General features: G+C 44.9%; 4 protein-coding genes and 1 pseudogene across 6 annotated transcripts; 3 read left to right on the forward strand and 2 right to left on the reverse strand.

Annotated features, from left to right (window-relative positions):
• Positions 1–80: 80 nt before the first annotated feature.
• On the reverse strand, positions 81–2,500 carry LOC127770387 (V-type proton ATPase subunit G1-like). 2 transcript variants are annotated; one of them, XM_052296083.1, is made up of 4 exons: positions 2,364–2,500; positions 1,104–1,201; positions 572–672; positions 81–473 (listed from the first exon to the last, which is right to left on the reverse strand). In XM_052296083.1, exons 2-4 carry the CDS (start codon positions 1,189–1,191, stop codon positions 330–332), a joined length of 333 nt encoding a protein of 110 aa, XP_052152043.1. In that variant the 5' UTR covers positions 1,192–1,201; positions 2,364–2,500; the 3' UTR covers positions 81–329. The 2 variants fall into 2 exon arrangements, with proteins under 2 accessions (XP_052152043.1, XP_052152044.1); XM_052296084.1 differs by having other exon boundaries at positions 1,104–1,198; positions 2,364–2,483.
• Positions 2,501–2,648: 148 nt separating this feature from the next.
• Positions 2,649–4,920, forward strand: LOC127770385 (multiple organellar RNA editing factor 2, chloroplastic-like). 2 transcript variants are annotated; one of them, XM_052296081.1, is made up of 5 exons: positions 2,651–2,721; positions 2,843–3,073; positions 3,172–3,269; positions 4,007–4,072; positions 4,551–4,920. In XM_052296081.1, exons 2-5 carry the CDS (start codon positions 2,871–2,873, stop codon positions 4,700–4,702), a joined length of 519 nt encoding a protein of 172 aa, XP_052152041.1. In that variant the 5' UTR covers positions 2,651–2,721; positions 2,843–2,870; the 3' UTR covers positions 4,703–4,920. The 2 variants fall into 2 exon arrangements, with proteins under 2 accessions (XP_052152040.1, XP_052152041.1); XM_052296080.1 differs by having other exon boundaries at positions 2,649–3,073.
• A 939-nt stretch (positions 4,921–5,859) lies between these two features.
• LOC127770384 (uncharacterized) lies at positions 5,860–9,671 on the forward strand (annotated as a pseudogene).
• Positions 9,672–11,008: 1,337 nt separating this feature from the next.
• LOC127769629 (thylakoid lumenal 29 kDa protein, chloroplastic) lies at positions 11,009–13,757 on the forward strand. Its single transcript, XM_052295229.1, has 11 exons — positions 11,009–11,257; positions 11,350–11,445; positions 11,648–11,732; positions 11,820–11,854; positions 11,947–12,012; positions 12,114–12,154; positions 12,271–12,401; positions 12,569–12,675; positions 12,822–12,959; positions 13,078–13,212; positions 13,356–13,757. Exons 1-11 carry the CDS (start codon positions 11,141–11,143, stop codon positions 13,464–13,466), a joined length of 1,062 nt encoding a protein of 353 aa, XP_052151189.1. The 5' UTR covers positions 11,009–11,140; the 3' UTR covers positions 13,467–13,757.
• On the reverse strand, positions 13,612–21,648 carry LOC127769630 (uncharacterized). The gene is made up of 8 exons (XM_052295230.1): positions 21,011–21,648; positions 19,023–19,591; positions 15,689–15,932; positions 15,296–15,544; positions 15,024–15,158; positions 14,738–14,920; positions 14,419–14,580; positions 13,612–14,306 (listed from the first exon to the last, which is right to left on the reverse strand). Exons 1-8 carry the CDS (start codon positions 21,266–21,268, stop codon positions 13,902–13,904), a joined length of 2,205 nt encoding a protein of 734 aa, XP_052151190.1. The 5' UTR covers positions 21,269–21,648; the 3' UTR covers positions 13,612–13,901.
• Between the last annotated feature and the right edge of the window lie 20 nt (positions 21,649–21,668).

The following is a 21,668-nucleotide window of genomic DNA, read 5'->3' on the forward strand; positions in this document are numbered from 1 at the left end:
AAATTTCAGCTGCCGCATAAATAAGAAAAAAAATTGCCGATAGTAAAGGCAAAATTTAAAGACAAGGGAGATTTTGAGAATAAACAAAAAGAATCTCCCATTATTTTGTTCAAATGATACATGAAAGGATAATATTTACCAGACAGGAACCGAGGTTTTCAAAGTACGAAACATGGCTGCTGATGAACAGAAGCAGTTTATTCCGTTATTCGGAACACGGAATTACAGCTAGAAGAGACGAAGTTATTCTTACCACCCTCTCAAAAAATAAACAGTACAAGTTTGCCATCAGATGTATGGCAAATCGCCTAGCAGCAAGCCATCAACCCTTAGTTCTTCACAGTGGTGACATGCCTCAGAAGCATCTGAATCACTTCAGGGGAGATACTTGCAGCCTGCTGCTTGAGTTGTGCGATTTTTTCCGCTGTCTCCTGCTCAAGACGCTTGACATTTGCACCAGAGTCACCGCTACTCTGGAAATAACAAATAGGACCATTAGATGAATATGGGAATTGGGAATGTATCCTATACACACAAGCCTTCTACACAAATATGTTCCCGATGAACATACCTCTGCAACCTTCCTCTGAAATTCAGCCTCCATCTGGGCACGGTATTCAGCTATTTCCCTCTCAGCCTCCTCTTTTGCTTGCCTAAGCCTTGCCGATTTTGCTGCCAAACAAATAAAAAATCTCTTACATCGCAGGTTATATTGAAAGGGAGAAAGTTTACTCTTTTTTTTTTTAGATCAAGATAGTATCAAAAATCTATAGAAGCTCAAGGTCATATTTCTATGGTTTTATATCCAATTTTTGCTATGGGATAAAACATGTTTTGCTAACTAAAAAAAAAAAGCACTTTCACCCTTATCATTTTGTGGCTAAGCCTGATATCTGCAATTTCATACGATATTCAAAATTAATATTCAAGTGCAAAGAGTTCAGAGTAGATTAAGATTCTTCCTACTAAAATTGATGTGTATATGAAAAAAAATTATCATTGCATTCAATAGAGCAGACATGTTCACCTAGTACATCTACATACTACTCTCTCTCTAATGTTATGCTTATTCATAACATTTACGGAGAGGGACAGAGAGTTACCAGCCCTAGCAGCATTTACTATTTGCTGAGCCTCTTGCTCTGCAGCCAACAATTGCTGGATTCCACTTTGGCGTCTGTTTGCGTCCATCTTTGTGCTGCTGAAGGAAGAATCAGAATCAATTAAAAAGAACTCAGAAAAAAAGAACTTGATCAGAAGGCCAGGTAAAACCATCAAAAGTCCAAAAATATATGGCACATCTCAATACTAACAGTAAACAAACAGGAAGCAAATATGATCATACTACATTCAACAAGAAAGATCTGATGCTACTGTTGTTTACAACACAAAAATATAATGGTCCACACATAAAGCTGGAAATCTACCATGGACCTAACCTTTGTTCATATATGTTCTGTTTCAACCTGCTGAACTACAACAGTAATAGTGCGTATTGCCTGTTCCTCAGTTCTAATTACTTTGGATTAATGAATTAACTATGGACTCTCGTGTATAGTATGAATAGACCTACCCAGCTATCTTATAAAAAACAATAATATCATGTAAAGATCCACCAACAGAAGTTAGCAGGGGCGATCACAAGCTGGGGCATAGAGGTCAAGTTAAACCCCAAAATACAAACTGCTATTAGCACCCTACTGCACATTAAAAAAATGTACAACAAGCTGGATAGATCATACTATTACACGCATAGAGATAAAGATTTGGATTATATCAACCAGGGGCGGAACTAACGTGGGGAATTGCTACCGATCTTTTCTTGGAATCAAATTGCTATAAGTACTAAGGTTAAGGTTAAGGGAAAGAGAAAAGCTTCCAGATCTAGAAGACAAGCTGAAGGCTAAGGCGAAGAGATAAGGCGTCGGTGGAGAAGAGAATGAGAATGTCAGTACGGGTGCTCACCGGCGAGGATGCGGTGGAAGCAGAAAGACGCCGGCGCCGCTGCTAGCCGGAGGCGGCGGGCGAACTCTCTACGATGAGGAAATCGAGGCCGATGGAACAGCCAGATCGACTAGGGAACAAGGAGTCGGAGGCCAATTAAGCTATGGCCGGGAACGGTGAAATCGACCAGGGAGCAAGGATCGAGCAAGATCCAGCAACAGAGGCTAGCGAATCAACAAATTTACTCAATCTGCCTACTATCACCCAATCGGATCAAACGAGCAGGATCAAAATCGAGAAAACGTATTAGGGTCAGCACCGAACGCAGTCGATTCCTACCAGATCCGGTCAAATTGATAGCAACACGAACACAAATCGAGAGAGAGAGATCGCGGGGAGAGGGATCGAGTTCACCATACCTGCGAGAGAGAAGACTCGAATCGAACCCGGGGGAAGCGACGAGATTTCGATGGGGAAAATCTATCTTCCTTCGTGCTGCTCGCCCATGGGTTCCAAGCTTATTTATTCATGACGATGACTAATTAATCCCGTTTCGTCATATCGTTGGCGGGCCGTAATGGGAAGCCCAAGTGTAATCGGATTAGGAAGCCCGCTAGTATCAAAGCCCAAGCCCAACACGACAGCAAATATCTCTCTCATCTCATCTCTTCTCCAAACCCAATCAAAACCCCATCCGATTCCTCTCCATTTCACCACCACCACCACCACCACCTCCGCCTCCTCTCCTCCCCTTCTCTTCGCCGGCAGCCATGGCCACCGCCGCAGCAGCAGCGCGCGCCGCCGTCGCGGCCGCCGGGCGCCCGGCGCAGGGGGTTCCGTTGTCGCGGCGCCTCACGACGGCGTCGTCCTCCTCCGCTCGCCCGCTGCGGCCTCGCGGCGGCCGCGCTGCCGGGTCCGTCCGCTGCATGGCGCGGCGGCCGGAGTCGTCGTACTCGCCGCTGCGGTCGGGGCAGGGAGGGGACCGCGCGCCCACGGAGATGGCGCCGCTCTTCCCCGGGTGCGACTACGAGCACTGGCTCATCGTCATGGACAAGCCCGGCGGCGAGGGCGCCACCAAGCAGCAGATGATCGACTGCTACATCCAGACCCTCGCCAAGGTCGTGGGAAGGTAATTGCAACACCGTGTAACTCAATTGAACCACCCAATGCATTTGTGCATCATAGAACGATGCTAATTTTGGATGACTGGTGGGTGGTGGCATGTAGTGAGGAGGAGGCGAAGAAGAAGATATACAACGTGTCATGCGAACGGTACTTTGGGTTCGGTTGCGAGATTGACGAGGAAACATCCAACAAGCTGGAAGGTACACCGTGATGAATCTTTATATATTTCCATACTTAAGAGCCTTGGTATACTTTGTGATATGCCTCATGGATATAAATGGGTGCCAATTTAGGTTTCCATTCATGTACCGACTTTGTTTATGTATTCATATTGATGGATGGCTAGTTTATTAACACTTCTAAGTCATGAATTTGCAAGTATATTGTTGACTTTGAATTTTCATTTACCCGAGTCAGAAAGATTTACATGAGCACTGAGGATTCAGTACATTGAATTTTCATGTACCTGAAGCCTTGTGGGGAATAGGTGATTGAAGGCTTACGTGGTTAACTAGTTATGTTTGTTGTATGCTCTGTAGAGAGTCTGTACAGTGTTAAAATGTTGCAACCAGTGGTCCTTTGGTAATGGCTTCATGTACCGTACTTTACTAAAACTCTTATGTATTGTGGTACATGTGAGTTTATCTTTGTTGGCATCAGGGAAATGATGTGTTGATATCTAGGAACAGTATAGTGCTCTGTTGTAAGCATTTGCATATATATATACATAATACATTTGTTGAACGCTAAAAAAATCAATAACTCGTCTAAAGATAATTAACCCCTTACAGCTGACCTTTGGTGTTCTGTAGTCATAGGCATTTGCATATGTGCATGAGTGCATATGTTGAATGCCCGTAACTACTCTAAATAGATCATTTGTTGTTGAATATTGCTGTGATGATTTGTAAGTGTGGAGTATGTTTGCATTTGACAGGGCTACCAGGTGTTCTATTTGTGCTTCCTGATTCCTATGTTGATGCCGAGAACAAGGACTATGGCGGTAAGCTTTTTGTTACCTGCCTCTCTATATCCTTTTTTTCTTGTGTAAAATGCAGTTAATTTTACGCTAGCTGTCTTGTTAATGTATATGCTCAATGGAAAGCTGGTTGTTACTATCTCCGTTTCAGGTTATAAGACTTTCTAGCATTACCCACATTTATATAGATATTAATGAATCTAGGCACACATATGTCTAGAACTCTAGATTCATTAACATATATATGAATGTGGACAATGCTAGAAAGTTTTATAATATGAAACGGAGGAAGTATTATCTTGGTCTTGTCTTCTTTTGGTTCCAGGTTGATTGCACCCAGAATCCATTAGTCTTTGACTCTTTGTGCTTACTTGTACAACCATAGTTGATCTATCCAGACCTGAAATATACAGACATTCTGCACAGTTGATTGTCTTCAAGAATTATTCCTCCAATATGCACAACTTTGTCTGGGTTCTCATGTCATTGTCGTTCTTTGCAGCTGAGTTGTTTGTAAACGGAGAAATTGTTCAAAGATCACCAGAAAGGCAGAGAAGGGTGGAGCCAGTTCCTCAGAGAGCACAAGATAGACCCCGGTACAGTGACCGAACTCGCTATGTGAAGCGGAGGGAGAATCAGGCGTACCAGCGGTGAAGACTCACCTTACCTGCAACTGGCTAGATGCATCGACTCCTGCGTTTAGAACAGCAGCTCCTGCACGAGAAATGCCTTAGATTTTTTGTATGCTGCTGCTGTGTAATCTGGTAATGTTTATGCATCTGGGCATGTATGTTTTGTCTACTTCAATCGACTAATCTATTGAACTATGGCATATGAATTTGAAGCCCCACTTTTTGGCCATTTTTAGCATAGCTCCAGATTTCAGGTTCACGCTGGATTTAACGTTTGTATGTTAAATTACAGTGTTTTAAAATTTTATATTTCATTTAAATAAAAATAAAATGATTTATTCAAATGTTATCAACATAATCACATATTTAGATCCATGAATTTATGGAGCTATAAATACTTAACTCTAAGAAACTCTTAGATCCAGAATTATGTTAAACAAGGCATTTATCTCATTTTAGAAACTTGGCATACTTCTTTCGTTACAAAATAAGTTAATCCAGTATTGGATGCGGCATAATTCTTTCGTTCCAAAATAAATTAATTTAGTATTGGATGTGACATACTTTCTTCGTTCCAGAATAAGTTAATCAGTATTAGATGTGACATATCCTAATACTATGAATTTAGACATGTATCTATCTAAATTAGTGGTAATATGGGTGTATATTCGTTGCTACTAGATTAACTTAACTTATTTTTGAACGGATCTAAATTAGTGGTAATAGGGGTGTATATTCATTACTACTAGATTAACTTATTTTTGATCGGACGAAGTAGTAAAGATTAAAGAAAGTTTCAGTTTCTTGTTGCGTGACCCATGTTGCCAATGCCAACGGCGACGAGAATCGCCTATCGTGCAAATGCAATCTGGGACGCCATGTCAATTTCGCGTTCTCTGGCCCTGTATCAACGTGGAACGGTGGGAAGCAATCGGCGGACGGCCACGGTGGCCATCGCTCGTGAATTGTCGTGATATGCCGCGAGCGCAACGTGTGGTGGAGGCGGGAAACACCAACGCACGCGATTCGCCGCGTACGCCAGCCGCCCCCGCCTGCCGAGGACGCCAGTTAACTGCCTGGCACCCGCTCATCAGGGGACAAATCCTCATTCAATTCACACCATAAATCACTATTTAACCATCTATTGCATCTCATTCTCTCATTCGCTCAATCCTAGTTCCAAGTTACAAACTCATTTCTGTTTCCGCCGAGGCGAGCGCCCAGAGCACGAATCGGCGATGATGCCGCTGAAGAAGAAGATGGATCCATCGGCGTCGAATTCGATCTCCTGTATGATACTTTCTATGGCACAGTTTCCCCTTTTCGTTCTTGGTTCAATTGTGGAAAACGGCATCTTTTCTTTCATGGCAATCTGATTATCTAAGGATGAGTATAACCTCTAATCCTCTATCATCTCTTCTTCAGCATCTCCCTCGGATAAAATGGGAGAGCCAGAGAAAATGGATGAGGTGGAGCAAGTTTCGTCTGATCTAAAGTCATTGAAGACTCTATATGGGCTGCTTCACAGGGGTCCGACGGATGAAACTTGAGTTTTTCTAAGAACCAGATTGAACATGTCGTATTATTATTTTTCTGAAGTGAACAAGAATAGGAGAAAGCATAAATCTGTTTCCATTTTTCTAAACCGCTTTGGTCAGGCGTTTCTGAATAGCAGAGCAGCGATTTATTTTTCAGTACCTGCTAGATGCTCGTGTTTAGTTCATATTCTCCTTGGGGAAATTCGGAAGAAAGAAAATGCATGTGTCGAGTTGCTACTATCACTTCATGCTCATATTATCTCGACGTTTTACAGTTGGATGAAACATCAAGAGCCTTCATGACGAAGATGTTAGATGACATTACTCGTCAGACACTTCTCAGGCAGGCAAAGGTGATACATTTTCGGACCATTTGGTCATTTCATTCAGACATTGTTTGCAAGATTGCACCACTCCACCTTCATCTCGGTTTTAAATTTTCCCGGCAAATGCTGATCCAAAAGAAACATCGCACGTTTGCAGATGCTGTCTCCTGCGCTGGAGAGGAAGCTATCCACGTTTGCAGATGCTGTCTCCTGCGCTGGAGAGGAAGCTATCAATCCAGTCCGATCATCGCCGCGACGCGCGGCGACGCCGTGCCGGTGCCGGTGCCGGTCGTGAAGCCGATAGCCTCGTTCAGCCCCAGCCTCCATGCCTGTGAGAGAACAAGCCGGTTGAGGACACAAGGCGCGGTGAGAAGACGAGACAGTCGCCAAGGCCGTCTCCTTGCTCGCGTCGCCTCGAACCGCGCGGCAAGAACTGCAGTGCCGCCGCCGGCGCCGAGCCACCGTCAGAGTCTGGAGCGACGCCTTGACCACCTCGCCTCGCACCGTTCGTCCAGAGCCGTGACGCCGCGGCGCTGCACGGTGGCTGCTGGGAATCCGCGCTCCGACATGAGGTGGCTGCGCCGTGGCGATCACTCGTCAATGGAGCGCGGCGGCGGCTGCAGCAGCAGCAGGCGCCGCTCCCTCTCCCGCGAACCGTCGTCAGCTGTGCAGGAGCGGGGACGGGGGCTGCATCGCGGCGCCTCGCCGCCGGCGGCACCGCGCGTGGGAGCGGAGGACGGCTCCTCGACGCGCCGTCTCGGGAGGATGGACTCCGGGTGGTCTGTGAACTTGGTGCCGCCGCCACTGGCGCCGCGACATGGCTCTCAGCGAGGCGGACGCGGCGCGGCAGCAACGACGAAGCTGTCCTCATCGACGGACGCGGCTGTCACGATACGCAGCAGCATCAGGCCGAGCTCCCGGGAATTCATGGAGCGGTCCCCCCGTCGAGCTGGCGAAGCTGAAAACGATAGGAAGGAAGTTGCCGATGCTGCCCGGCCAAGCCGTGGTGAACTCTCGTCGATGGAGCGCGGAAGCAGCAGTCGCCGATCACTCTCCCGCGAACCGTCGTCAGCTGTTCAGGAGCGTGGACACGGGCCGCATCGCGGCGCCTCGCCGCCGGCCGCAATGCGCGTCGGAGCGGAGGGCTCCTCGACGCGCCGCATCAAGAGGCTGGACTCCAGGTTGTCCGCGAGCATGGTGTCGCGTCGTGGCACTCCGCGAGGCGAACGCGGCGCGGCAACGCCGAAGCTGTCCTCGTCGACCGACGCGGCTGCTACGACATGCAGCCGCATCAGGCCGAACAGTGACCTCACGGAGCGCTCCCTACGCCGAGCTAGTCAAGCTGATGAAGACGAGAGCCCGCGACAGCGCCGGGGGAAGGGGAAGGAGAAGGAGAAGGCCGATGACGATGCTGCCAGCGTCAGCATGGGCCGGCCAAGCCGGCCGCCGCGGCGAGCTCTGAACCGGATCAACTCCGGCAGCACGTACAGCAGCAGCAGCCCACCAGAACCGACTTCGAGCACTTCAGGTTACACCTCCTCGTGGGTGCCACCGCGAGACAAAGTGCCGTCATGGGTGCCACCGCCACCGCGGGGCAATGCGCCGTCTTGGGTGCCACCGCCACCGCAACCGCGGGGCAATGCGCCGTCGTGGGTGCCACCACCACCGCAATCGCGGGGCATTGCACCGCCGAAGTACGGGTTTCAAGTGTCAGGCGTGTCGAGGATCAGCTGCCACCTTCGCCTGGAGAGGAGAGTGGAGCGGATGAGGAGGTTCAAGGAGAAGCTCGGCACGGTGTTCCACCACCTCCACCACCACCACCACTTCGGTCCCTCGGGCAGCAACGAGGGGGCGCCCCCGCTGCTCAGTCGTGACGTCCACGACAACGGCCATCACCGCCCGTCGCCGTGGAAGGTTCTCGGCGGTGTCCTCCACCGCGCGACACGCCGTGGGGAGAAGAAGATCAGGAGCGTGCCGGCAGATCGGCGTGGCGGCGTCGAGCACATGCTGTTACACATGTGGGACAAACGGCGGGCGATGGCGAAGCAGCGTGGCGACGGCGGCGGCGGCGGCGTCGGGCGCGCACTGTTCCAAATGTGGGGCAAACGGCGGGCGGCGGCCAAGCGGCGTGGCGGCGGCGTCGGGCGCGCGCTGTTCCAAATGTGGGTCAAACGGCGGGCGACGGCGAAGCGGCGGCGTCGGGCATGCGCTGTTCCAAATGTGGGTCAAACGGCGGGCGACGACGGCGAAGCGGCGTGGCAGCGACGGCGGCGTCGGGCGCGCGCTGTTCCACATGTGGGGGAAACGGCGGGCGACCGCAAGCGCTGGAATGTGGGGTACGGGAAGCCGGTGGAAGGCCAAGAAGCTGCACTGGTGGCAGCGGGTGAGGCCACGGCGCCGTTCAGGACATGGAAAGGCATTGCGGTAACATGGTACTGGTAGAATCTGTGTCTCTACTATTTTGAAACAAATTTTAAATTGTAGAAGTTTGCTATAATTTAAGACGAATGGAGTAGCTTATTTGTAATTTGTTTCACAGCTTATTGCTCTATAAGAAACAATGCAATATATTTTCATTAGAAGCAAATATTCCTCTCTCAATCCAGGGGTTAAAGTTAGTCCATTCTCACAGCGTGGGAACCTAAAAGAAATTCATTATCATTACTAGACGAAGGGGTACAGCTTAATCATCAAAGCTAACAATCCTAGTATGTAAATTTCAGCTATCGCATAAATAAGAAATAATATGTAGATAGTAAAGGACAAGGGAAATTTTGAGAACCGTACTTTACTAAAAATCTTATGTATTGCGGTACATGTGAGTTTATCTTTTTTGGCATCACGAAAATGATGTTTGATATCTAGGAACAGTATAGTGCTCCGTTGAATGCTAAAGAATCAATAACTTGTCTGAATAATTTACCCCTTACAGCTGATCTTTGGTGTATGTAGTCATAGGCATTTGCATATGTGCATGAGTGCATATGTTGAATGCCCATAACTACTCTAAATAGATAATTTGTTGTTGAATATTGCTGTGACGGTTTGTAAGATGTTTGCATTTGACAGGGCTCCCAGGTGTTCTATTTGTGCTTCCTGATTCCTATGTTGATGCCGAGAACAAGGACTATGGTGGTAAGCTTTTTGTTACCTACCTCTCTATATCATTTTTTTTCTTGTGTAAAATGCAGTTGATTTTACCCTAGCTGCCATGTTAAGGAATATCCTTCATGGAAAGCTGGTTGTTTTTATCTTGGTCTTGTCCGCTTTCTGTTCCAGGTTTATTGCACCCAGAATCCATTCATCTTTAACTGTTTGTGCTTACTTGTACTACCATAGTTGATCTATCCAGACCTGAAATATACACTGACATTCTGCATAGTTGATTGTCTTCAGGAATTATTCCTCCAATATGCACAACTTTGTCTGGGTTCTCATGTCATTGTCGTTCTTTGCAGCTGAGTTGTTTGTAAACGGAGAAATTGTTCAAAGATCACCAGAAAGGCGGAGAAGGGTGGAGCCAGTTCCTCAGAGAGCACAAGATAGACCCCGGTACAGTGACCGAACTCGCTATGTGAAGCGGAGGGAGAATCAGGCGTACCAGCGGTGAAGACTCACCATACCTGCAACCGGCTAGATGCATCGACTCCTGCGTTTAGAACAGCAGCTCCCGCACGAGAAATGGCTTAGATTTTTTGTATGCTGCCGCTGTGTAATCTGGCAATGTTTTATGCATCTGGGCATGTATGTCTTGTCTACTTCAATCGACTAATCTATTGAACTGTGGCATATGAATTTGAAGCCCCACTTTTTTTGCCATATTTGTCACATCTCCAGATTTCAGGTTCACGCTGGATTTAAAGTTTGCATGTTAAATTAAAGTGGTTTAAAATTTTATATTTTATTTAAATAGAAATAAAATGATTTATTCAAATGTTATCGATGTAATCGTAAATTCAGATCGATGAATTTATGAAGCTATAAATACTGAACTATAAGAAACTCTTAGATTTAAAATTATATTCTTTCATTCTAGACTAAGTTAACCTATTACTAGATGTGGATATCCTAATACTGTAGATCTGGATAAGTATCTATGATTCTATGTAAATTAATGGTATTAGGATGATAAACTTATTTTGGTGGATATGTATCTAGGTAAATTAATGGTATTAGGGTGATTAACTTATTTTGGGATGGATGAGGAAGTAGTAAAGAAAGCTTCAGTTTGTTCTTGCATAACCTATGTTGCCAATGCCAACGGCGACGAGAATCGCCTACCGTGCAAATGCAATCTGGGACGCCAAGTCAATTTCGCGTTCTCTGGCCCTGTATCAACGTGGAACGGTGGAAGCAATCGGCGGACGCCACGGTGGCCATCACCCGTGAATCGTCGTGATATGCCGCGAGCGCAACGTGTGGTGGAGGCGGGAAACACCAACGCACGCGATTCGCCGCCTTATCCTGCTTTTGCCTTGCCCCCGTGTCTTCGCCACGCCAGCCGCCCCCCGCCTGCCGACGAGGCCGCGGCCGCTGCTCAGTTCAGGCTCAGCTCGAGGGGATCGTGCGGTTGGTTGCGCGAAGCGGCGGCGAGAAATGGCGGGCGCGAGCTTCCTCTCGACCGTGCGGCAGCCTCCCGCGCCGCCGCCGCCGCTGCTCGCCCCACGCGGCTCCGCTTCCTCCGTCTCGTCTCCCGCGCGACGGCACGCCCACGTATGTGCCCTGGAACTCGCGGGTGTTGTTTTGGTTTGGGCTAAAAATGCCGTGTGATTTGTGTAATCCTTGGGATTTTTTTTTCCGTGTAGATTCTGGTGTGCTGCCATGCTACCGCGCAGGAAGAGCCTGTGCGATTCCGTAGAAGGGATTTAATCGGCGGCTGCTTGACTACTGCCATTGGCTTGGTGCGTACCACTATTCTTCGTCCCTTTTGTTTGCGTGATCAGTGTAGTGTAGTCTTCTTATACTTTATTGGAGTAAGAAAGTGAATGAAATGTAGTATGGTGGGGGTAAAGAATATTAACCTGCAGTTAGTGCTTTTCCTTTTCCATGTTTAGTGTTGTTTTCAGAGGCGATAGGCTTAACTACTTCATGTCTTTTGATTAGGAATTAGTCGAGGGCTCTACAGGATTCACAGGAGTGGCTACTGCAGCTGATCTGATTGAGCGTCGACAACGCTCTGAATTCCAATGTAGGTCACCTCTGGCCGTTCCTTTTCCTTTGAATGCTATGTGCTTCTTTCCATGATAGTAATTCTTGCTTCCGTTTCTTTCTTCAGCAAGCATCAAAAGCACCCTCGCCACAGCCATAACGGTGAGATTGCATATTTTTTGCACTTCCTTAAGTCATTTTTACTTTGACCTATCTATCGATTTTTCCGGCTGAAATTTGATAACCCTTTGAAGGCTAAAAAAGAGCTCATTCCATCTTTGTTGACGTTAGCACTGAATGATGCCATGACATATGATAAGGTATGGTCTGGCTTCCTGAATTTACCGGCTGAACCCTCTGTCCATACATGGCACGCTTGGAAATAACCTGTGAAAAACGGCTATCCAACACTCTTTTTTAGGCCACGAAGTCAGGAGGTCCAAATGGATCGGTCAGGCTAAGGTAGTAGCTTCTGTTGGTACATATTTGTGTTGACGTTGCAAATATGCTCTTCAGATGAAAATCTAACAAGTTGCTCGGCCTCGTCATTCCTTCCTTTTCACCATTAAATAATAAAGTGCAGAAATAAGCAGACCTGAAAACAGTGGACTTTCTGCTGCTGTGGATCTGCTAGTTGAAGCGAAAAAGGAGATAGATTCCTACTCCAAGGGAGGACCCATTGCATTTGCAGATCTGATCCAATTTGCAGGTGTGACATACTTTGGACATAATTTTACTAGCACTTGTGTAATATTACCAAACTGGCTCTATTTTACCTTTGTTATTGTCAAGACCTCTTTTACAATAGTTGGAAAGGTACCAAGAAGTAATGGACATAGTAATAAACACCTCAAAATTTGCTTTCAATTGCAACAGCACAATCAGCACTCAAGCTAACATTCGTTGATGCGGCCATTGCCAAATGTGGCGGGAACGAAGAAAAAGGAAGAACACTATACTCAGCTTATGGTTCAAATGGCCAGGTATTCCCTATACCATGTCACTCCGTGTGTCAAATAACACTACACTATATGTTAAGTTTCTTCTGTCTGTCTGTATGGGCTTAGCTTACTAATTCAAGGTGCCATATATTTTTATGTTGATGCTTTGTTTGCATTTACCGCTGCAGTGGGGTTTATTCGACAAACTGTTCGGGCGACAAGATACACAGGAACCTGATCCTGAAGGAAGGGTACCTGACTGGAGCAAAGCTTCTGTGCAGGAAATGAAGGATAAGTTCGTCGCAGTTGGTTTGGGTCCTCGTCAGGTCACTAGCTACTGTCTTACATCGCTTAGCAAATTGTGTTACTGATCAATCATTTAATCTATAAGAAACTGTGATCCAGCAAACTTGTCTTTAAATATGAGATGATTTTGCATTTCAGCTTGCTGTGATGTCAGTCTTCCTGGGGCCTGACCAAGCTGCCACGGAGGAACGGTTGATAGCCGACAAGGATTGCCGCCCATGGGTCGAGAAGTATCAACGCAGTCGCGAGACGGTCTCTCGAACTGACTACGAGGTAAGATCATCTACCTCCGTCCCAAAACATCCGGATATATTGCTAAAAGTTGCTATATTCAAGATGGAGATTGTAACCATTCGTGCTGCAGGGTAACTCAGAACTCTTGTAGTGTTGATGCTGACATGTGTTTTGTATGTCAGGTTGACCTGATAACCACGCTCACAAAGCTGAGCTCCCTTGGGCAGAAGATAAACTACGAGGCCTACACGTACCCTAAGCAAAAGATTGACTTGGGTAAATTGAAATTGTGATGGATAGTTTGCTGATCATCTTTCAGTCTCGGTGATGCTGATACAGTAACGAAGAGCTTCATTTGTTTGCCTAAGAAGAGTGATTTGATTTGGCAGTGACATTCCGACATTTTTACACGGCAATAAGTACGGCATGTATAGATGGTTTAGATTCACTGTTCCCTTCGCTCTTTTCTGAACTTCAAGAATCAGACATGATGATTTCCATGAGTAGTGTTCTGTAAATTCTCTTGTATAATGTGAAGAGGCAATAGCAGCCAAGTGGAGTAATAGACAATACTGTTTCTTCAACAGTTCTCCAATATACCACCATATCGCTATGCGGTATGTAGCCAGCCAAAATCACAAGATCACCGACGTGCGAGAGAAACACACGGAGATGATGGCTTGCAGAAGTACAGAGCCGAAGAAAAACTTCGTCATGCACAGAAATTCTTAAACTCTTGATTTGAAATTCAGTACACTCGATATATTTTGCAACAAATTTCCAAACAGACCACGATTTGGTCTCTGCATTCTCGTTATCAGCCATTGGTAATCGTCCAGCGCCTTTTCTGATAGAGGCTCTAGAAACTCACATTTTTCCAGGATTTCAAGGGGAGGTGCTCCTCTGACAAGATTCGTCTCCAGCTTTGGCTTTCTCTTGTTTCGTTCTTGAGGAACTTCAGGCACCGGTTTCTCAAGGAATAGTGGCGATGCTCCTGGGATGACATCTTGCCGAAAGGGTAAGCTTCTAGCACTCTGCAGGCAGAAGTCAAACCACTGGTTGATAAGTGGAGATGGGCCTCTAGTTCTGCCGCCAATTCGATCAGTCTGAAATTTGGTTGCAGATGGTATCGCCTGGAATGCATAAGACCAGATAAACCAGTAAGAGACTGAGCTCAAGACATCAAGACAAAACAACAATGGCCATAGGGCATTCGCGGTTATGCATGGGAAAATCATAACATACCCATAGATCAGCCCATAGACTACTGCCTGACTTGGGAACCACCACTGCAACGTCAGACATTCGCTTCGCAGCAGGAATAACATCACTGCTCCAACCCACTGCAACCCATACATCTCCTACTCCAAATGATTTCAGATAGTTCGTGCTGTCAAACAATTGAACCTACAAAATGCAGGCGGCAATAAATATTGGGTCACGCACAATAATTTCAAAATTTGCTCATTCCTAATATCAAAACCTGTAGTGTCTGTTCACCCAAAATTCAGGGTATACAGCACAAACGATATAGAGATGAGAAGGCAAGTTATTTGGTGCAAACCTGGTTCTGTAGTTGTGTCAAGCTTTCTAAGACTGTTTCCCTACCACCAGTGATTTCTGATTCCATGTCATTAGTGTTGTATGAGGATCCCAGATGCTTCAAGACTGCACCAATGACTTCTCTTGGAGAATCCACCATTGAAATTTTTCCGGCAAGTTCAGGCCTCCACAAATCCCCCCAGTCCTACATATTACACAATATTGAAACACCTACCAGATAATATGTATTTATAAACAGTGCCATAGAAAAGGTCGTTATTGCAAATATTGTTTAGAAAATTGTTTACCTGTATCGGTTTCAGATTATGCCTTTTGAACTTGTTTTTCTTGTAAGCAATGACCACGGTGCCCCATCTGTATGGAACCGCCCATATTGAGCCATTAGGATCTACCTCACCATTGCGGTTCCTGCACAGATGAATCTGGTAGACTATAATGAAAAATAGATATCAGAGCTTAGAGCCCTCTGCATTAAGTTCTCCACACCTAAGCATTAGCCTTCGTAACATCCAAGGCTATCAGAATTTAGAGAAAAATGGCTTCAACTTTTGACTCTAACCTTCCATCTGTTACTTAGGCTCTGAAACCAATCCTGTTCTTCAGCGTTCTTGACAGGTTCTACCAATCCCTTACGAATGGCATACCCGAGCCAAGAGTCCCCAATTGAAACAACATCAGCCGCCATTGCGGATTTTTGCTGAAGTTGACCCTTGTCCAAACATTGTGACATCTCGGAGTAGAGCACATCAAGGTTTGTCCTGAACTCAGGACTGAATTTCAGTCTCTTCCCCTGAGCTTCAACAAAATCCTAGAGATACCAACAAACAATTACCTCCATTAACCGATATAATCATGCTTTTCTGGCGCTTGGATCCTAATAATAGCTTAATACTACTGGCTTAGTAGTGTGGCAAGAAAGGATATGTTTTTTTGCAAAGTGTTTGAGCGAGACCTTGATCCACGCAGGAGGGAAGGAGCCACGGAGCGCGACGACCCGCAGGGGAACAGAGAGGGAATACGTCTTGGACTTCCACTGCTGCAGCGCGACCTTCCACTCCTCGTCGTCGTCGTCCTCCTCCGCCGCCATCGCCGCCGCAGGAGGTGGCGGGGGGAGAGCGCCGCCCACGCAGGCGCGCGCATAGGTGGGGAAGAGCAAGGCGACGGAGCATACCGCCAGATGGAGCACCAGCCCCGCCGCGGCGCGTGCCGCCCACCGCCCCCAGCAGCCTCCGCCGCCGCGGCGGCTGGGCGGCGCGGTCTCGGCCTGGTGGCGTCTTGGCCGACGCCGCAGGGCGACGCCGAGCTGCCTCGGTCTCCGGTCGCCGAGGAGGAGGAGGATGCCGGAAGCGCGAGGGCGGCGGGGAAGGTGGTTGGGGACGAGGGCCGCGACGGGGATGCGAGGGTGGGGGAAGAGGAGGGGCTTCCCCTCCATTGCCAGTCTTCCTCCACTGGTGGTCGATCGATCGATCCGTCTTATCCCAATATTAGTAGTATCTATTATATTATTAAAGAAATAGAAAAAGAAACCTCTACGTTCGCTCTTATAACCTAAAAATTTCACATTAATCGGAGAAAAAGAAAAAATAGAGTCCATATAGACATACAATTTAGAAATAGCTGAAATTCGGAATTAAAAAATAAGGAATATTAGAAGAGGAGACTAGAGTCCATATAGAAATACAATTAGGAAATAACTGAATTTGGAATTAAAAATAAGGAATATTAGAAGTAGAGTATAGAGTCCATATAGAAATATAATTAGGAAATAACTGAAATTCGGAACTAAAAATAAGCAATATTAGAAGTAGAGTATAAAGTCCATATAGAAATACAATGAAGAAAAAAAATAGAAATTCGGAATTAAAAAATAAGGAATATTAGAAGTAGAGTACAGAGTCCATATAGAAATTTAAAACTAACTAAAATTTGGAATAAACACAATAAAATTAAAAGTAGAATTTAGAATCCGTATAAAAATACAATTTACAAATAACTAAAATTCGAAATTAAGAAAAACATAGGAAGAAGAGTTTAAAGTCAATAAAACAATACAATTTAGAAGTAACTGAAATTCGAAATTAAAAATTAAAGAATATTGAAAGATGTGTTTAGAGTCCACATAGAAATACAATTAAAAATAATAAAAATTCAGAAATAAAATAAATAATATTGGAAGAAGAGTATAGAGTCTATATAAAAATACAATTTACAGAAAATTCGGAATTAAAAAAAGAAATATTAAAAGACGAGTCTAGAGTCCATATAGGAATATATATATAATTTACAAATAACTAAAATTTGATATTAAAAATAATTAATAACTAACAGTATATAAAATACAATATGAATATTACACATTAGTAGTTTTGTAAAGTTATTGCAAAATTTAAAATAATGTTGTCATTTTAATATATTTGAATAATATAATAAGAAAACATATATGCTATTATATGAGAGAAAATATAATGATGCTAGCCGTGCAATCTGCGCGGGCCACTATGCTAGTTCGTATTAAGCTTGAAGAAGGAGAGGTGAAGAAGGCTGGGCCGCAGCGCTGGGCTGGAATGCCATAGTTTAAGAGGCCCAGTTTAGTTTTGGGAATACATCCTCTGAGGTCTCAACTGCCTCTGGTTCAGAGAAGACTCAGGTTGGGAGTTGGGAACTCACTGAAAGAACACAGCCATAGTAATGTGTTCTTCCCCTATTTTCCCAACCCACCTCTCTCGTTTTCCATGCGCACATATTTCAAACTGCTAAACGTTGTGATTTATGCAAAAACTTTATATATGAGTAAGATGCACCAACGGTCAAATGCGGCTTTTGACCGGAATGATATAATAAAAGTTTAGGAATCTCGATGTGCGCTTTGCAAGTTCATGGACCTAAGTGAAACCTTCTGACAAATTTAAGGAACGATGGTGCATTTTACTCAAAATCATATTAATCCATTTTTCAAAAAAAAAAAAGTTAATACTTAATTAATCCTGCAATAATTCGAGCTTCGTTTTACGTGCCGGGAATATAGCCAATCATGCTTAAGGACGGATGCATGGAGCCATCCAAATTACTAGTATTACCTCCGTCCCAAAATAAGTGTAGCCGTGGATATTCGTGCCCAACATTTAACCGTCCGTCTTATTTGAAAAATTTATGAAAAAATTGAAAATATTTAGTCACACATAAAGTACTACCCATGTTTTATCATCTAATAGCAATAAAAATACTAATCATAAAAATTTTTCAAATAAGACGAACGGTCAAATGTTGAACGTGAATAGTGCAAAACTGCACTTATTTTGGGACAGAGGGAGTATCTGTTTGGTGATGGATGGAATGAGTCAGCTTTTTGTTTATGGTAGAATGGAGGGATGTGATAAGAACAATCGATATGGCATATCTATCTATATAGCTATATTATAAAAATAGATTGAAAATGAGCCACCACGTTCACTCTAGAGGTTAGAAATTTTTATATTAATTAAAAAAGAATGATAATAACTGTTAGATTGTAATTGAGTCCAAATTAGATCGACATAATTGTATAAAAATATAATTGTTTCTATATCTATTACGGAGTAAGACACAGCTGTATATCGAATTCAACTCTACTTTTTAAATTATATGCAATTATGTTTTCAGTTTCATCTAGAAATCATATTTGTATTTATATAAATAGAATTATAAGAGTCCTGTATCAAATCCAATCCTTACTTTCTATAAAGTTACAACCACAAGCTCAACATGCCTGAAGCCATAAGAAGATATCCTACTTTAATCAACTCACTAATTACGCACTAATCAATATTCTAAACAAGGGGGAAGGCTTCATCTAGCAAAAAAAAAAAAAAAAGACCACATCCCTCAATCCACCATATAGAGAGAATATTCATTTTTTTACCACCCCATCCACCCTACTCTCCAACCAATCACCACTAAAACTTGGATGGCCATCTTCCATACAGGTTCATCCATCCAACCAAACATACCTTATTGCTTACATAAATTTTGTACAAGGTTGAAAGCTTGCTGAAATGTTGTTATCATCAAACATAAATGGGTCACTGTATCAAGATGGTGGTCTGATACTTACATCCACAATAAAATATTGCATCAAAATTAGTACACTAAAAAACAGGTAAAGAATCCTAGGAATCTAATAGAAATGCTACAAGAAATATTCTCTCCAAGAACAACATCTGCAGGAGCTACAAAGAATTGAATGGAACATGCCAGAAATATCAACTAAAGTATCTATCAGTTGTAGGCGAAGCATCAGTGTCTATAAATCTTCCTGTAAGACTTTGTTCAAGAGTGTGGTCAGGAGGGCATCCCTTTTCTCAGCTCGTGCTTCTTCTCTCATCCTTCGTTGCTCCTCTCGCTCCATCCATGTGTGCTCCAGCATCAGTCTCTCCTGCTCTAGCTTTTGCATTGACTGACGCCATTCTTGTTCAAAAACAATCCGCTCCTGGGAACGCCTCTCCATCATCTCATGCCACTGAATATCCATGCGCTGCTGCTGCACCAGGAAATCCTGCAACAATTCATGGATGCTTGAAATGCTAGTCCTCGACTTTTCTGCCATTCGTTGCGATTGTTGCCTCTTGTCAGCAGTTTTCCTCTTTCTGCTTCTTATGGGTTTCTCATCGCCACTATCTCCACCGCCATCTTCCTCATCATCAGAGTCCTCCGATGACAGGTCACCACTTGGTCGCTTTAGTTTCTTTTTAACAGATGGTCCAGATTCAGACTCAAGGAGTTGTTGTTGCATAGTTCTAGCTCGTTCAGTGAAGACTGCATGCAACTCATCAAAGAAAGGACACTGTCTACCATTTTCTGGATCAGATGTTTCTTTTCCCTGATGAAAAGGATGAATTGGAAATGATTTATTAACCTAGCTAACGAAGAGATAATGAAATCCAAGCTTTCATTGTGGTAATCTCAAAGCAAATTTACAAAGGTGTTCAAACAAGATAGTGGTCTGTATTGATTTCACAAAAAGATATACCAATTATTTCCCATGTACTTTTCTGATAAATTCAATTAAACCATCCCTACTCTGAAATGCCCAACCTTTCAGCAATTCACCCCTTTTTGACAGCACTCAGTTTTATTAATGCTCATGGTAAATCAAAGAAAATGTCATATTTTTAGCAAGTTTCCATGCAATTTCGCAGAGAGAACACCAATGTGAAAAGAAATAAAATATTAGTATCCATTTTTTGACAAAAACTGTTCAGTGATCACAAGACTAAAAACTTTCTTCTGGACCTTCAATTCTGCAATATTTTCTACTCGAATTTTTTCCCTAAAACAGACATATTCTCCCTTAACTTCTAGAGTTCATTATCGATACAAATGCTACCACATTCACATGAAAACTGACCAAATGTATTAATGGAAAGCCACATTTGTTCCTCCATTCTATCACAATTGACTATCCGTTCTTGTTGAAACATTTCTAGTAATCTTATTGTAGCTTCAAACAGATAGCTTTTACATCAGAACAAAGCAAAGCGGAAGGCATCTTCATGCTTGCCATTTAGAAGCAGCTACCCTCACTACTAGACAATCATTGTGGGGGAGCAAGAAAAGTGTGTTTTGTCTGAGAAAGGATTAAAAGCAACCCTGCTTAGTAGATTAGCATTAATGGGAATAGCATCACACCAGCATTTCTATTTGAGGTTCAACAGTTCATTGAATATCTGCAACACTTCAAAAATGTGCAACTGGGCACATCATTTTCCACATCATGCTATCAATCTACAGCACAAAACTACACATCATGCCATCAAGATACTCCATCAAAACGTGAAGGGAAGCCTGGTGTTAACATCTACTCAACTTCTCTATAAAATCACACGGGAATCCTCTCAAAAGATGTTGAACAGCTGTTCAAGTCTTCAAGAAGACCAAAGATACCTCAAAATCTCAATCATCTCCATGATTGAGATGCTACTGACATTAAAACAACTGCAAACGGAACATATTCCTAGATCCTAACAACCCCCTCGAAAAGGAGCTCTCCAGATAGAAGAGACAATTGGAGGGACCCAGAGCCTAAAGTTTAAAGATGCTTGTAACCATCAATTCATTTCAGGTCGCTATAATGTATCAATTCTACAGGAGAATCCGTTGCTCGTAGAGTTCAGAACTGATTGCTGAATGCTTGCTGGCCACAGCGTAGCAGCACGGGGTGACTTGACTTGACTTAGCTAGAGACCATTCGAGAAGCAAAGCAGAGGAGGGGAGGGAGCAGCAGCAGAAGGGGGGGCACCTTGTATCGGTTGACGAGGTTCTTCCACTTGCACTTGCATTGCTCGGCAGTGCGGCGGTAGCCGCGCTCACGGAGGCGCGCGGACACCGCCTCCCACAGCGTCTTGGCGCTGCGGCGCGCGGCGGCCGCGGCGGCGGACTCCCGCTCCATCTCCCCGCGCGCCGCGATCAGCTCCCGCGTCTCCTGCGCGCCCCACTGCGGCACCCGCTCATCCCTCCCTCCTCCTCCTCCTCCTCCTTCCCCGCACCCGGGCTCCATCGTCTCGCCGCCGCTCCTCCCGCCGCCGCGCGGCCGCGCCCGCGCCCGACGACGGGGCACGAATCCCTAGCGAGCCCGGCGCGGCGGCGGCGGCGCCTGTAGGGCTTGGTCGGCCTCGGCGCGGCCGCGCTTGCTTGCTGGCTCTGGCGGTTTGCTTGCGTGCGCTGCGACGCGACCTCCTCCTCGCCTCGCTTTTCTTCTCGCTTCTCGCCGCTGGCTGCCTGCCATTACTTTTCCGCCCATTCACACACCCTCGGTTCAGAGGGGGAAGGGGACCTCCGCCGTTCACACTAGCTGTCTTTACCTTCGTCTCATTTCCACATTTACTTTTCCTATTTTATTTCAATGAGTAGAAATTTTTGTACTACTAGCAATTAAAAAGTACCACTCCCTCTTTTGA

Source organism: Oryza glaberrima, chromosome 4 (genome assembly GCF_000147395.1).
Source record: "Oryza glaberrima chromosome 4, OglaRS2, whole genome shotgun sequence".
Lineage (NCBI taxonomy): Eukaryota > Viridiplantae > Streptophyta > Magnoliopsida > Poales > Poaceae > Oryza > Oryza glaberrima.

What these genes read in the sequence shown, in the direction of transcription:
- LOC127770385 (XM_052296080.1), top strand. Translation starts at nt 2,715, where the DNA reads ATGGCCACCGCCGCAGCAGCAGCGCGCGCCGCCGTCGCGGCCGCCGGG. An exon ending in CTCGCCAAGGTCGTGGGAAG is followed by an intron (nt 3,074 to 3,171) that starts GTAATTGCAACA and finishes GGTGGCATGTAG; the next exon opens with TGAGGAGGAGGCGAAGAAGA. An exon ending in AACATCCAACAAGCTGGAAG is followed by an intron (nt 3,270 to 4,006) that starts GTACACCGTGAT and finishes TGCATTTGACAG; the next exon opens with GGCTACCAGGTGTTCTATTT.
- LOC127769629 (XM_052295229.1), top strand. Translation starts at nt 11,141, where the DNA reads ATGGCGGGCGCGAGCTTCCTCTCGACCGTGCGGCAGCCTCCCGCGCCG. An exon ending in AATGGATCGGTCAGGCTAAG is followed by an intron (nt 12,155 to 12,270) that starts GTAGTAGCTTCT and finishes TAAATAATAAAG; the next exon opens with TGCAGAAATAAGCAGACCTG. An exon ending in CTTATGGTTCAAATGGCCAG is followed by an intron (nt 12,676 to 12,821) that starts GTATTCCCTATA and finishes TTACCGCTGCAG; the next exon opens with TGGGGTTTATTCGACAAACT.
- LOC127770387 (XM_052296083.1), bottom strand. Translation starts at nt 1,191, where the DNA reads ATGGACGCAAACAGACGCCAAAGTGGAATCCAGCAATTGTTGGCTGCA. An exon ending in AGTAAATGCTGCTAGGGCTG is followed by an intron (nt 673 to 1,103) that starts GTAACTCTCTGT and finishes TTTGTTTGGCAG; the next exon opens with CAAAATCGGCAAGGCTTAGG. An exon ending in TTCAGAGGAAGGTTGCAGAG is followed by an intron (nt 474 to 571) that starts GTATGTTCATCG and finishes TGTTATTTCCAG; the next exon opens with AGTAGCGGTGACTCTGGTGC.
- LOC127769630 (XM_052295230.1), bottom strand. Translation starts at nt 21,268, where the DNA reads ATGGAGCCCGGGTGCGGGGAAGGAGGAGGAGGAGGAGGAGGGAGGGAT. An exon ending in AACAAAGTCTTACAGGAAGA is followed by an intron (nt 15,933 to 19,022) that starts TTTATAGACACT and finishes GGCACGCGCCGC; the next exon opens with GGCGGGGCTGGTGCTCCATC. An exon ending in TCCCTCCTGCGTGGATCAAG is followed by an intron (nt 15,545 to 15,688) that starts GTCTCGCTCAAA and finishes TGGTATCTCTAG; the next exon opens with GATTTTGTTGAAGCTCAGGG.